Below are 15,506 nucleotides of genomic sequence, written 5' to 3'. Positions count from 1 at the left end.
TTCTAGGCACTGCTTCAGGGATCTGATGCTGTAAAGGCTGATAGTAGAATGCCCCTGCACATCTTTTATCAATCTTAAAAGGGGATGAGACAAGTTGGATAAAATTAGGGCTAACAAACCTTAGATTGCTAATTTTCAGATAAATATACCTTAAATTGTTAACATGGCTCCATGAAGAGCTGAGCATGTCAGAGTTTAAAATAATAAATTAGACAGACATAAAATAAAGACAGGGATGCCAGGCTTTATTCTGCTTTTGATTACCCAGGAGCTATTGGCAGACCTAAAAAAAAAAAAAAAAAAAACAAAAAAGAATCTCTGCTTTTAGGGAAAAGCAGCCTCTCTAAATCCATGTTCCGCTTTTGGTCTCTACCCTCTGTCACCCGCTCTTTCCCTTTGAGTTTTCATTTTATTGTACTTCAAAGTTGTAATGTACAAAAATGGGCAGTCTCTTGATCATTAACTTTGTTCAGGTTTCTTGAGTATAATTGATAAAAATTGTACATAATCAAGGTGTACAATGTGATGTTTTGATATACACACACATCGAGAAATACTTCTCCCAAGCAAGATGTTAACACATCCATCACCTCACATTGTTACTTTTTGTGTGTATGCATGGGATAGTAAGATCTCCACTCTTAGCAGATTTCAAGAATATATTATTATTAACTATGGTCATTGTGCTGTAGAGAATCATATGTGATATATTAGTACATGAGAAAGAGCCTTAAAAGGGCCGCTTAGGATGGACTTGGTAGCATCCTTAAATATTTGACGAAAGACCATTCTAATAAAAGAAGAGTTAGTATATAATTTCTGACATATAAGTAGAATTGGTGAGTGGAACATTCTGGGGGGACAGAACTTTTTCCCCCCTCTGCTGAGGATTGAAGTCAGGGACTTGTACTTGCTAAATAGGTGTTGATCTACACTTCCAGTCTCAAGACCATTTATTTTATTGAGCAGAAATAACTACTATGTAGAGTTTTGGGGTCTTCATCACTAAAATCACTCATAGAGGGGTGGGCAAACAATCTTGGTCTAGGAATGTTGTTGAGGACTTCTTATTTTAGAAGGCATATCAGCTAATTGGGTTTGGTGCCCATAATGCCCATAATCCCAGCAGCTTGGCAGCCTGAGGCAGGAAGATTACAAATTCAAAGCCAGACTCAGCAACTTAGTGAGGCCCTGTCACTAAATAAAATATAAAAACTGAACTGGGATGTGGCTCAGTGGTTAAACACTCTGGGTTCAATCCCTGGTACAAACAAGACAGGAAGGAAGGAAGAAAGGAAGGATGTATGTTAGGATAAATTACCTGGGTGTCTCTCAAACTTATGTCTATCTATAATGTCTTTCCAAATAGTGTCAATTTTTGGAAAAGGTGAAAGGGATTATCATTAAAATGAAATATTATTTCTAGTAAAATACATGGTGGAACATTGGTAGAGAGAGCCTAATGTGGCACCCTTCCTTCCTTTCCAGTACTGGGGATTGAACTCAGGGATGTTATACCATTGAGCTACTTTTATTTTGAAACAGGGACTCCAACTTGCAATCCTGCCTCCCAAGTCACAGGAACATGGGTGTGTGTCACTGTGACTAACAACTTAATGGCATTTTCTAAACAAAATGAAATTGGAATCATGAGAACGCCAAGATGCCAGGAAAGTTGCTTGTTCAGTGAAGAAGTTTCTTGTTCTTGCATGACTTTTAGTTCAGAATCTGAGAGAGATAACATCAAGGACAACTACCTACAAACTTGAGGTGACAAGAAAAGCTCACTCAATAGCAAATCTCAATGCATTCTCATCTCAATTTTTGGCTGTGTTTAGCTCTGATGTGTAGCACATGGGTATGATCCTTGAAAACATGCTTAGTAAAACATTGTTGATGCATTTCAGCTGGTGAAGGTAATCAACATGTTACTGAGTAATTTTTGCCACAGTTGGTCTTTGGGTATCCTGGTAGCATATCTTTATCATTGAACACGGAACACACAAACTCACCCTCTTCTCCCACAAGGGTCAACACTTGACATTTGAACAAGTCACTGAAAATTATAATAAATAGGCATTTCTGATATTATTGGTATAGAGAAGAATTTCTTTTTTAATCCCATCTCTCATTTCAAACACTTCTCTGAAAACTTTTTCTGTTCAAATGTCAGCCAGCTTCACTGTGGAAAATTGTATGCATGGCCTTTTTCTTCATTGTTGTAGTTAGTACAGAGTAAACATCTTTTACACACAGATGCAAATTTATGTCTTGCTTCTGTAACAGTCTATACTAGTTCCAATTAATGGATATCCCTCTTTCACAAACCAATTGGGCTTCTTTTATCTGTGGCTGCCCTCCCCTGGGCCTAGTGTCTCTCTCTATCCCATAGTGAAATAGGAAAGATCATGGGAGACAGTGTGTGAGAGATTTTATCACCATAGCAAGAAAGCATTACTTTGTTTCAAAAAAAACAAAAACAAAACAAAACAAAAACCTGAGTGGCTTACTAGAGAAGTCAGCTTCAAGGACTTCAGGTCACAATTGAATGAAGTTTCACACACAACACTCTGAGTTCCAGGACTAACAGATCACCAATGCAGCTTTACACAGACATTTCTGTTCTTACTACTAGTACAGATTTGCACATTCTAACTTGCAGAGGTTCTGTATTTGCATTGGAATCCAGTTCACAATTTACCCTTTGGACTTTGTGCTTAGTTATAGTTTTACATTCTTTTATCTTTGTCTCAAGCTTTCATGAAACACTGAATGACAACCGTGAAAACAACGTGCTTAACAAGCAAAAGCAGCAACATAACATGGCGTGCAGGTGCTTAGTCAGAAGGAATGACATCTCGTTGAGAAGTGTTCATTGATACAAATTAAATGAGAAGAAATTTAAGAATATAACAGTTCATGCCAACAATCAAGAGACCTTTGAATGGTCAGGCAGTCTAAAAAAACAACAGCATGGGGCTCCTACTGAATTAGCTTGTCACACTTCCTTGGACTCTGCAAGTAAGGAACCCACAGATAGAGAGAGAGAGACACTTCATTACTTACACAGGCAGACAAATATTATCATCATCATGGTCTCAGCTCCCTGTATATCCATTTCCACAGTGTGGCAGCAAATAGAGTGGTGGATGAGTTGCTTTGTTGTTGAGGATCAGGACAAGATCAGCACTGAGACAACTTAGAGCAAGTGTCCCCTTGACCTCAGGGGTCTCCTTGGTCTCACCCAAGCCCCTGCCTGTTAAGGAGGCAACTCAAAACAACCATGGGCAGTTTTATGGATTTGCATGGAAGTTTGCAGATGTATGCTAACATGGGGGTGCAAGACAAAAAGGTCTGCCTTCAAATGAACCAAGAGAGATAGAGGAGGAATGGCCCATCATTGACTCCTACAAGGCAGAGATGAGTAATTGCCTCAAGATGGCTCCACACCATGCTGCTTCTCTCCTCCTGCTGCAGAGGAATTTCAGGCCAGTCAGAGCTGTTAAGCTTTGCCTATTTGGCCCTTATGGAGATGTTTCAGTTGGTAGGATGCCATGGCAGAATTGTTCCCCCTACAGACTGGCGGCTCCATGAAGACAAAGCTCAATTTATTGCTTCATACTTCAGGGAGAACTAGGCTGGTCATGCAGTGTTTTTGCAAGCAGAACAGACCTTTGATCTCGTTTTGTTTTGTTTTTGGCAAGGTAGAATTAGGGATTAGTCATTTTCAGAGGCATTAGATCAAGATTGATATCAACTGTAAAAGCTGATTGTTTCCCAAGAAGCTGTGGTTGGTTGTTTGCATTCAGAGGCACATGCACTGTGCTTTTAGTGATTTTGTATGTTGGCTTTGATGGTCGAGATAGTTGTCCTTGCTGGGCTGAATGGGTTGTGACTGCTATTTGTGACCAGGACTTTAGGGAAGTCAGTAATTCTCTAGTTGTGGGAAACTGCTTTTATTTTCAGCTATAAAAGAATATGAATAAAAATAATCCTTAGTCGTTGTTAAAATTTGTAAAACATCAAGTGAAGAAAATTTTCACATATATTTTTTTCCTTGAAACTTCCAGACTGCCTCCTGACTACTTGATGGATTATGGTGATCAGGAGAGGAAAGCACATTTAGAAGAACCTTGTTCCACCTGGGACTTTTGGAGGGAAGGGGTGGGTATTGTTATCTTTAGTCTTAAACCTAGGTCCAGAACATGAGTGAGAGGTGCTCAGTTCCCAGACGAACAGATGAAGTATTAGAAACCCCAGCCCTTCGAAAAGCAGCAGAAAACGAAGGATTGGGCAGGCGAGGAACTCTTAGAGTTGCAGGATTGCTCTGTAAATTAGAGATGACTTTTGTAAATAATTGGTTGACATTAGTACCATCCTCATTTGAGTGGCATGAATGATATATGTAGTACTTCTATTCCAGGCGTGTATCATTTCACATAATTGTCAAGGCGCCAGGTACTTGCTTCTGTACCTAAAGATCATGAGGTCAATGAATACAGGGATGCGAACAGCTTGCCTGACTCCAATAACCTAGAACCTGACCAAGAAGCTAACGCTTCTGGGCCAGGAAGTTGCAAAGCAAAAAGGCAATTCCACTAGCTACATTGGTCATCTGTGCACAGCTCTGGGGTGAGAACAGGATAGGAGGCAATGAAAAGGACTAGGCTGCCAACATCGCCTGAGCATGGGGGCGGGTCCTGAGCAGAAGGAGCCCAGAAGGGAGGTGGGTCGCGTGCCACAGACAGCGGTCTGGCAGCGGGAGGCGGCGCCAGGCTCGCATTGGCCCAGCGCACGCGACCCTCCTCTTAAGGCTGGCCCAGCGCGCAGGGAAAAGCGGCTGTGTTCAGTGGCCGGAACTACAGGCAACTTTGGCGACAGAGGAAAATGGCTGAGTACTTGCGGCTGCCTCACTCCCTGGCTCTGATCCGCCTCCGAAACCCGCCGGTCAACGCGATCAGGTAACAGGCTTCGTCCGCTCTGCACGCAGCGCCGGGACAGCAGGGCATTGCTGATCTTTGGGCTCTGCAACCTTTGACTCTCCCTGTTGGTTGAAACTGAGAAGGACACTGACATCTGGAGCCAGAGTATATGCCAGAGTCTTTTCGTCCAGATTAGCTGGGTTAATCTTCATGAAAACTCTCGACCCCTCTTGACTGGTCAGGAAACTGAGGCTGAGTGAGGTTACTGAGCGGTGGAGCTGGGCGTGGGCTGAATCTGTCCTTGCCCGCTGCGGGCTGAACCCTGCTGCTTGCTTGCGGCTTCTCAAACTTTCAGTTCCAAAGGACTTGAGTTAGTGCAGAGCAGGACCTTGATCCAGCTACACTCCCCCTGTTGGGAGCGCAGGCTGGCTGCCCTTACAAGGAGTGGTAAAAGCTGCAGGTGTCCTACAGAAAGTGGCTGTCCATTTCTGAAAGAGAGAGTAAGGGGCCGAGGGCGTTGTTCCGTGGTACAGCCTTGCCTAGCATGCGTGAGACCCTCGTTTCATCCCCAGCAACACTAAAAAATTAAAAGATAAATAAAATAAAGCAGGTCCCAGTGAATGCCAATACGGTGAGTAAAAGGGATTTGTCTCTGGCCCAGAAAGCCTAAATTATTTCTCCTGATCTGTTTTAAACCTCAGGGCTGGAGAGCTTCCATGGAGTGTCGATGTCACAGTAAGGCCCAAGTAGCATGTTTTGAAAAACTGAGAAAGCTAATCTTTTATTTTATCCTGAGGTTCTTTCTGAGAAAGCCAAATGCACTTTGAGCATTACTTTTATTTTTTGTTTTTGGTGGTGCTGGGGTTTGAACCCAGGGCCTTGTGAATAGAGGCAAGCACTCTACCAACCGAGTCATATCCCCAGTCCCCTGGGGTATTAGTTTGAGAAGTGAAATCAGCGCTGCCTTTATGAAAATGGAAGAACTACACCAAGTGAACTTCATTCATATCTATGATATAATTCAACATTTAGGCTGGAAAGAGCCACCCATCCTCAGAATCAGATAAGCAGAAATTATAACTTACAGAGAATATATAAAGCATAGATAGGTCTTGAGTGAAAATTCTCATCACACACTGCTGGAGCAAATAGAGATGGAAAGACGGCTGTTAATTTTAACTGAGTTTTTTTCTTTTTTATCCTACTGTCATTGTATTTGATTCTTAGCCTTAGTTTTAATATTGCACTTATTATAATGTGAATAATAGTATTTAATAATACAAAAAAAGAGAAATTAAATCACAAAAATGTCTGCTTGCCATTCCCAGAAAAAAAAATGCAAAATACCCATTGTATTTGTTTTGACAAAGAAACATGTAAGTAATATGATTCCATATCCCTTTGGACTGTATACTGATTGGATTATTACATATTGAGATTCTGCTGCTACTGGAGCTTCTGCTCATATTGGGCAACTATTCCCATCCAGAACTTAGGAAAAAAGGTTTCATAGTCTAATACCTCCAAGTATAATATTTTCTGGAAATTGCTTGATGTATTTTGGTATTTAGCCTGCTAGCCTCACCCCCAATACAGGAATAATGTACTTAATTCATAATGTTGTATGGAGCCAGGAGTAGTGTGCACATCTATAATTCTAGGATCTCAAGTTTGAGGCCAGCTTGGGCAGCTTAGTGAGACCCTGTCTCAAAATAAAAAATGGTGGGGATTCAGCTCAGTGGTAGAGCACTCCTGGGTTCAATCCCCAGGATCAATCAACCAATCAATCAACATTGTGAGGATTAAATGAGATGTAGGTTTTAAACTGGCACTTAACACATGTTAACTGATTTAATTCCTGATAGTGAGAAGGCCTGTTGCAAGCCCTTATCAGCAGGCCTGATGCTTAGGATTCACTTCTGCTTTATCAAGATTAACTCCACTTGGGACTAAATCCTTCTCTGCCCTTTACCATTTGTCTTTCTCTTTTATTTTAGTTAGGCTATACATGCCTATGTTCACCAACTTTAACAGTTCTGTTTGTTTTAAACTTTATACCTTTACTTCCTTTCCCATTCCCATTTCTCATTTCATGTAGGAAGTTTTCTCTTTCAAGCTCACTGAGAGATCCTTATTGGAATAATTCTTTTTCTTTTATGTCAGTTTAAATCCTGCCTTGCTACTTTAGCCAGCCATGTTTCATTCCATTCTCATGAGTGTCAATCCTCTTCATCAGTGCAGGACATGCCTGAATACTAGGCTTGTCCTCCAGAATGGCTTTCATACATTTTTGTTATTGTCATTTTATTGCCACCCATATAGTAAGAACCTCATGTACAGAACAGCTCAAGATACTTATAATCCCAGCAGCTCGGGAGGCTGAGACAGGAGGATAGTGAATTCAAAGCCAGTCTCAACAACTTAGCAAGGCCCTCAGCAACTCAGTGAGACCCTGTCTCTAAATAAAATATAAAAAACGGCTGGTGGAGGGGCTGGGTTGTAGCTCAGTGGTAGAATGCTTGCCTAGCACTACATAATAAATAAATGAATAAATAAATAAACAAAAAATAAAATAAACATGTTGTGTCCATCTACAATGAAAATAAATAAGTGGAAAAAAGGACTGGGGATGTGGCTCCGTGGTTAAGCAACCTTGGGTTCAATCCTGGTGCCAAAACACAAAAACACAAAAAATAAGATACATACACATGAATAACTGAAAATAAAATTTCCTGAACCCAAACCTATTCTTAACATTTTCCACAGTTTGGGATCATATTTTTTTTCTTCTACTTTTTATTTCTTTGGAAAAAAATGCTGAGGACAAGCCACAAACTTGATTTGATGAATTTTGATTAAAAATAAAACTGACAAAAAGCAAAGACCTGCTATGATGACAAACTGAAGCCTTGTGGTAGATACTCATGAATGTCATCATCCCCGATTTCATCCTCTACACCTGGCAGTGGTAAAGGCCACCACGAAGTGTTTTCCCCTAATCTGGCTGGGAGGCTGTGGTTCCTGTAAGCAGAATCTAGTAAAGCTGACAAAGAGGTAGCTGTTTTCCTTTTTTTCTGGTTTTGAATTTTTCCTGATTAATAAGAGCGTAATGAAACAGGAGAGGTTGGTTGAATGGGGAAAAAGGTGTCTCTTCTCCTCAGGTGGCACTGACTAAGCTAATTTGGGCTCATTTTGTAGCCTTCCTTTGCCCCAAAGGAAATACTGTTAACCCTCTGTATCCCTGGGTTCCACATCTGCCATTCAGCTAACCATAGATTGGAAATGTACTCAGGGGGTTAGGGTTGTGGCTCAGTGGTAGAGAGCTCGCCTAGCACGTGCGAGGCCCTGGCTTCGATCCTCAGCATCACATAAAAAAATAAAGGTATTGTGTCCAATCAGCTACAACTAAAAAATAAATATTAAAAAAAGAAAATATACTCAGTTCCATGATGGTTGGGTCTCCAGTGACTACATAGAGTGTGTGTATGAGAAAGAGAGAGATTATTCATTTCCTAAACAATGAATTATAACAACTATTTACATAACATTTCTGTTTTATGGGGTCATATAAGTAATCTAGAGATGGTGATGTAGCCTAGGTTATATACAGATACTCTGCTATTTTATATAAGGGACTTGAGCATATATGAGGAGTTTGATATGTTAAGGGGGCAGTGGGGGTTGCTGGACCAATTCTCCACAGACACTGAGGGACAGACAGATGCATGTGGCTTTGTTCTGCTCACTATTATGTAATGGCCCCAAATCTGTTGCTCAGGATGAGATTTGGTTTCTAATTAACCAGGCAAAAGCAACAGATTAGTGTTTGTTTTCCTCTAGGCTAAGAGGTGAAAAGTAACTAGGTGAAAGGTAATTATCATACAGGAGGGCAGGTGTCTCCTGTATCTTAACAATAGCGCTTACACAGATGTTTGCTGCTGTTGGTTTTAAATTGTTTTTACCCATATACTAAAGCACAGAAATTTTAGATCCCAGCTTGTTCAGCAGGTCTAACAGTGTCTTGATTTTTTTTTTCTTTATACTTTTCTTTCATTCCTTCCTTCCTTATTTACCCTTCCTATTATCATATTTGGGAAGTTACCACATCCTAGCTCAGTAAGTGAGAGATTCTTATTTTAATATTTTTTTTCCCAAATCATTTAAATCCTTCATTGCTACTTTGCCGCAGTCTGGCTGGGCACAAAATCACGAGCCACTCAAGCAGGAACAAACTTTATGTTTTGAAACTGCCGCCAATGCCCCGTATGCTCCCGGGAAGATCGCCAACCGACCCACACGGTGTTCTCCCGGACCCCAACAGGAAGTCCCTCCTCCGGAATTCTCTCCTACCACACTTCCCCAACCAATGGGAACTCTCCAGGAGTCCCGTAGCAGGCCGAGGTGGACAGCAGGAGTCCAATATCCATATGAATGCAGATCTTAACATAATCATATCATCTCAATGGCTTGCTGGCGTCACCTTTCAACCAAAAATGCCATGCATCATATTACTTGGCTGTGGCTCTTAGCACTACTTTAGCCAGCCATGTTTCCCTTCTATTCAGATGAACAACACCCTCTTAATACATGTAGGACATGACTCTCAACTAGGCCTGTTTCCTGGAGCAATGACTTTACACATTTAAGAAAACTAATCCACATAGTAAGAAACCTTATATTTTACATAGCAACTAAAAAAACACACATACAAATGTACACCCAGAAACAAGTTTCCTAAAACCAAAGCCGCCCTTCCTTGCTTGGCACATTCCTTGGTGCAGAAACTCTTGCTCTCTGTTTACTTCTTTAGTCCCTGAGGCCTTTACCTTGCCATATCTGTTTCATCCATGTGGTCTTTAGAGAGATTTGTTGTTTAAGATTTTTGTACCTCATGTTTTTCTTTTTTTTTCCTACTTCTGAGTTTGTCACTATTAACAAATAAATAAAACAAGGAGAGGTTGTTTGAAATGGGAAAAACCAGACACTTGTCCACAGTGGCACTGACTGAGCTAATTTTGGCTCATTTGGTAGCCCTCCCTTACTCAGAAGGAAATACTCTGGATTCCTGGATTCCACATCTGCCATTGAGCCAACCCTGCATAAAACAGGTGGTTAGAGGTCCAGGATGATTGGATCTCTAGTAAACGTTTAGAATATTTTTACCTGTCACCATTCTCAAATCAACATGATATAACAACTGTTTACATAGCAATTATGTTTTATTGGCTATTAAAAGTAATCTAGAAATGATGCAGGTAGTTTATATGCATATACTACACTATTTTTCATAAAGTACCCGAGAATATGAGGATTTGGGTTTCCCGAGGGTGGAGAGGTCTTGGATCCAGTTTCCCAAAGATACTGAGAGATGGCTACATACGCCTTTTGGACTTCTCTGTATTATGTTAATGGTGCAGAAACTGTTTATATGATTAGATTTGATTTCTAATTAACCAGTTGAAAGCAAGAGGTCTTGTTTGATTTCCTAGGAGGTGAAAAGCCACTAGGTGAAAGGACAATCCTAGTAATTTTTGACTCATTGTTGCCTGCCTTAACCATATGTCCTTTAGAGAGATTTGTTGTTTAAGAGATTTCATGTTTTTTGTTTTGTTTTGTTTTGGCTTTATAACAGTTTTTTCCCCTCCCTTCCTTCCTTTTCCTCTTCCTATTTCTCATTTTATGGAGGAAGTTCTGTTATCTTAGCTCACTGAGAGCTTCTTATTTGTTATTTAATTTTGGGGTGCTGGGGATTGAATATGAGGTCTCATGCATACTAAGCAAGAACTCTACCACTGAGCTACATGTTTAGCTCAAGAAATTCTCATTTGAAAAATTTATTTTCCCCCCAAGAAAATAGTTTAAATACTTCACTGCTAGTTTAGCCAGCCATGTGTCCTTCCATTCAGAAGAACATCAACCTTCCTTATAAATGTAGGACATAACTCATGACTAGGCCTCTCTCCAGAATAAGGGCTTTCACACCTTTTTTTTTTTTTTTTTTTTTTTTTACTGTGTGCATATGTAAGAAACTGTATGTTTTAGAAGAGAAAATATGATCAGTCAACAAATATATGAAAAAATGTTCACCATCTCTAGCAATTAGAGAAATGCAAATCAAAACTACATTGAGATTTCATCTCACTCTAGTCAAAACAGCAATTATCAAGAATACAAGCAACAATAAATGTTGGCAAGGAGGTGGGGAAAAAGGTACACTCGTACATTGTTGGTGGGACTGCAAATTGGTGCAACCACTCTGGAAAACAGTATGGAGATTCCTCAGAAAACTTAGAATGGAACTACCATTTGTCTGTTATCTCACTCTCCTGTTTAAATCCAAAGGACTTAACATCGGCATACTACAGTAACTCAGCCACATGGATGTTTATAGCAGCTTAATTCACAATAACTAAGCTATGGAGCCAACCTAGGTGCCCTTCAATAGATGAATAGATAACAAAAATGTGGCATATATACACAATAGAATATTACTTAGCCATAAAGAAGAATAAAATTATGGCATTTGGCGGTAAATGAATGGAACTGGAGAATATTATGCTAAGCAAAATAAGCCAATCCCAAAGAACCAAAGGCCAAATGTTTTCTCTGATATGTGGGTGCTAATTCACAATGCGGGGGTGGGGAGGTTGGGAAGAATAGAAGTACTTTGGATTAGACAAAGGGGAATGAAGGGAAGGGAAAGGGAATGGGAATAGGAAAGATAGAACAAATTGGACAGTATTATCCTCCTGTGCATATATGATTACATGACCAATGTCATTCTACATCATGTAAACCGGAAGAATGAGAAGTTATACTCTATATATGTATAATATGTCAGAATAATTCTACTATCATGTATAACTAATAAGAATAAATAAAATTTTTTTAAATAAATGATAAGTAAAAATAATTGAAAACCTAAAACAAAGCGAAAGAAACTGTATGTTTTATATAACAACTGAAGATACAGATATACATATGGATAAATGAAAAATATGAAAACTTGTTAAATAGTTTGACACATTCTGTTTTCTGTTTCTTTATTTGAAAAAAACATTAGTTACAGCCACAGACTTGATGATGAACTTTCATTAACTAAATAAAACCCCAGTTGCCCCAAAGCAGAGGCCTGCTGTGGTCACAGAAGCTGAAGCCTTGCAGTCAGCATCTTCCCCCACACTCCATGGGGGAATACCTGGCAGTGTTAAAGGGGAAAATACCTCCTTAGACCCTGCGGCCTTTCCCTTGCTGGGAGGCTGTGGTCCCTGTCAGTCTGCAGAATCTAGTAAAGCAGTTATCTGTTACAATTGGCTCCTTTTTCTTTTTTTTCCCTACTTTTGAGGTATTTACAATTAACAAGAATATAAATAAATTGGAAAGATTGTTTGAAATAGGAAAAAGCAAACTGTTGTCCTCAGTGGCACTGACTGAACTAATTTTGGCTCATTTTATAGCCATCCTTTACCCAGAAGGAAATACAGCCAGCCCTCTGTATCCCTGGGTTCCACATCTGCCATTTTGCCAACTTTGAATAGAAAATGTGGTTAGGACTCTGGTGGTTGGTTCCCTAATGAACATGTAGCATCATTTTTTTTCCTTGTAATTCCTTAAGCAATGCTATTTAACAACTGTTTACATGAATCTACCTTTCACTGAGTATTACAAGCTGTCTAGAGATGGTATGTGGGTAGGTTATAGACAAATACTACACTGTTTTTCATAAGGGACTTGAGCAGTGATTTGGGCATGTTGGAGAGGGGTGGTTCCTGTAACCAGCTTTCCACAGATTGGAGGGCTGCCTACATAGGCCTTGGACTTTTCAATATTATATAATTGTCTAGAATCTGGTTTTATGATCATATTTGACATCTAATTAACCAGTTAAAAGCAAGAGGTTTTGTTTGATTTCCTCTAGGTTAAGAGGTGAAAAGCAAGTAGGTAAAAGAAATTATCATACACAAGGGCAAGTGTCTACTGTATTCCACATGGGTTTTCACTCATAATTGCTGATCTTAACAATAGGGCTTTTATAGAGGTTCCCCCCCCTCCTCGTTTCTTTTTTCTTATTTCAGGTTGTTTTCACTTTCTACATAAGAAAACTGTACACAATTCTGAGAATTTCAAGGCAGAACTGATTATGGTTTGCTTACTAGATTCATCCATTAATGAGGTTAGAGCTTGCATGATCCAAACACTTGCCCAAATCCCCACCTCTGAACATGGCTGTGTTGGAGACCAAGCCTTCAATACATGAGCCTTTGGGGGGATATTTCAGACATAACCATTGCACAGTACTCACTGTTTTTCGTCACTATTCCTTTTCCATGTTAATCTCCTGGTTCATGGAAAATCTACCCGCCATTGGTCTTTATGACTTGGTGTCCTTGGTGCAGGATTACTGTACTGAACCTCTCCTCCTTCTTGAACAAGGATGAATCCAGAGAATCTGCCCATGGGTCAAATTTCTTTTTATTTTCTGGACTCTTACAGTCTTGGCTTTAACTGTCTCTTCTGTGGATGACTCCCTCAGATACTGAAAACTGAAAAAAATCTATTGTTGTACATGCCCTATCTTTCTCTGTCCTTTACCTCCTTAATTATTTGGGATTAAACTAAATATCAGTAACAGAAAACTCAAAAATGAATTAAATAAGAAGAAATTAATTTCTCTCACACTGGTGTCCTGGAATGATATTGGTGCTTCACAAACATTAATGACCCCAATTCTATCTATCTTTTGCTCTGTTGTCTTATTATATGGCTTTTACCTGTTGGTCCAATATGGATGCTCCCCATCTATCTATCACATCTGCATTCCTGTCAGGTATAGAGAGAGAGGGGAAAAAAAAGAGGAGGAAAGTATATTCAGTCCTTTAGGGACTCTTCCCAAAAATTGCATAAATATGGTTCATTGACAAGAACTTAAGGCCTTGAGTCGAACTTACTTTAAAGCAAGATGGAAAATGTAGTCTTTGGGGGGCTACAATGTATTCAACTAAAATGTAGGCATTTTCATTATTTGAAGAAGGCAAGGAGGGATGGATATCTGAGGTAACCAGCAGCCCCTGCCACGTCTCCTGGACTGTTAGAGTCTGTAAACAAGTCAGGATGGCTCCTGGCAAAATGCCAGAGGGAGTGGTTTGTGAAGTAACACCAGCGAGCCATTAAGTGTGGAGATTCCTTATTGGTTGACTGATGTATCTAGTTTATGCTAATTAGATAAGCTGTGTGGAATGTATAAATACTGCTCCTGTCCTACAATAAACGGCTCCCTCTCCTGCTGTATCAACGTACACAAGTTGTTTGTCACCCCCCGGTTATTTTGCCCAGCCAGGCGGGCTGCGGCACTGGACCACTTCTCTTGTTACTTTTCTTCTCTTTCTGTCAGTATGATAAATTGAAAGTCGTTTGCTCCCCTCTGAACTTCCTCATCACTTTCTTTGTATCTTTAGTGTAGCACTTACCTTACTGCATCTTACGTGATCGTTGTGTATGTTTGTCAGTTTGTAGGTTTGCACTTTTCTATAGTAAGTGTAATAATATTTTAAAATTGGTTAGTGCTGATTCTAAGTGGTTAACATTAGAGCAGAGTACAAGAAAATAATATTACTTTTCAAGGGGACTCATATAATTAGCTCACTGCTTAATTCACAATAGACAATATTGTATGATGAACAAATTAGTGAGCTTTAATGGTAACTTTCTATGGTTTTTATACAATGTGCATGTGTTTAAAGTTTCAGTATTAGGAAAGGAAAAACTCTGAGATGGTAGAACTTTAATTATTAATTTTTGCTTCATGTATTTTTTTTTTCTTTTAGTTTGACTGTACTCAATGGAATAAAAGAGGGACTAAAGAAGGCCATATCCGACCATACAGTAAAAGCCATAGTGATATCTGGAGAAAATGGAATATTCTGTGCAGGTAACACTTGTCTGACCCTCTCCCATTATCTCTATAGAATCTAGTCACAGACTGAGATCCATACTGCAATAGTTGTCCCTCTGGGTAATAACTTAATGTGTGTGGTAGATACGGGAGAGTAGAGTGGGACTGAGAAACACTGTGGAGAAAGAAACAGGTCCCAGGTGAGACACAGAGAAGACTCTGGCTTTGTCTCTTTTTTATTGAGTTGCGACTTTGGTGGACATTTAGGTCCTGACACCTGCTGCTATACACATGCTGGTGCATATACTGGCTTTGCACATCTCCACCCTATCTCCATAATCTCCTGAACATCAACTTCTCTATCTATGAAGTAGGGACAGTAATGTCTATGTTAGGGGTGTTTGAGAGGTTCAGTGAGATGCCTTTGCTAAACTCTCTTCATGCAGTGTCTGCCCACAGAAGGGGATCAGCAAGGGTTACTGTTCACACATAGTCTTAAAATGAAGTTCTTTTTCCTTCTGGTGGGCATCCACCTTAGTGCCTGTGGTACTGCTTTATTGGGTCATTGTCTGAAGATGCTCAGATATGGCCACAATATCTGAAGTCGTAATTTATTCAATGATATAGCACCTCTTCCTTTTTTCCATCAATGAATGTATGAAGCTCTTTGACAGAAGGCACATGGATATTAG

At 39.8% G+C, this 15,506-nt stretch overlaps 1 protein-coding gene across 1 annotated transcript in view; it reads left to right on the top strand.

Moving 5' to 3' along the window:
* The first annotated feature begins 4,732 nt into the window (after positions 1-4,732).
* Positions 4,733-15,506, top strand: part of LOC114105189 (peroxisomal bifunctional enzyme-like) — a 35,222-nt gene continuing 24,448 nt past the window's right edge. The window contains exons 1-2 of the mRNA XM_027951568.2: positions 4,733-4,961; positions 14,747-14,850. Coding sequence (XP_027807369.2) covers positions 4,888-4,961; positions 14,747-14,850 — 178 coding nt within the window. The 5' untranslated portion in view covers positions 4,733-4,887. The remainder of the gene's footprint in view (positions 4,962-14,746; positions 14,851-15,506) is intronic.

The sequence above is a fragment of the Marmota flaviventris genome, chromosome 8, assembly GCF_047511675.1.
Source record: "Marmota flaviventris isolate mMarFla1 chromosome 8, mMarFla1.hap1, whole genome shotgun sequence".
Classification (NCBI taxonomy): domain Eukaryota; kingdom Metazoa; phylum Chordata; class Mammalia; order Rodentia; family Sciuridae; genus Marmota; species Marmota flaviventris.
This window is presented reverse-complemented; position numbering and strand designations above follow the sequence as displayed.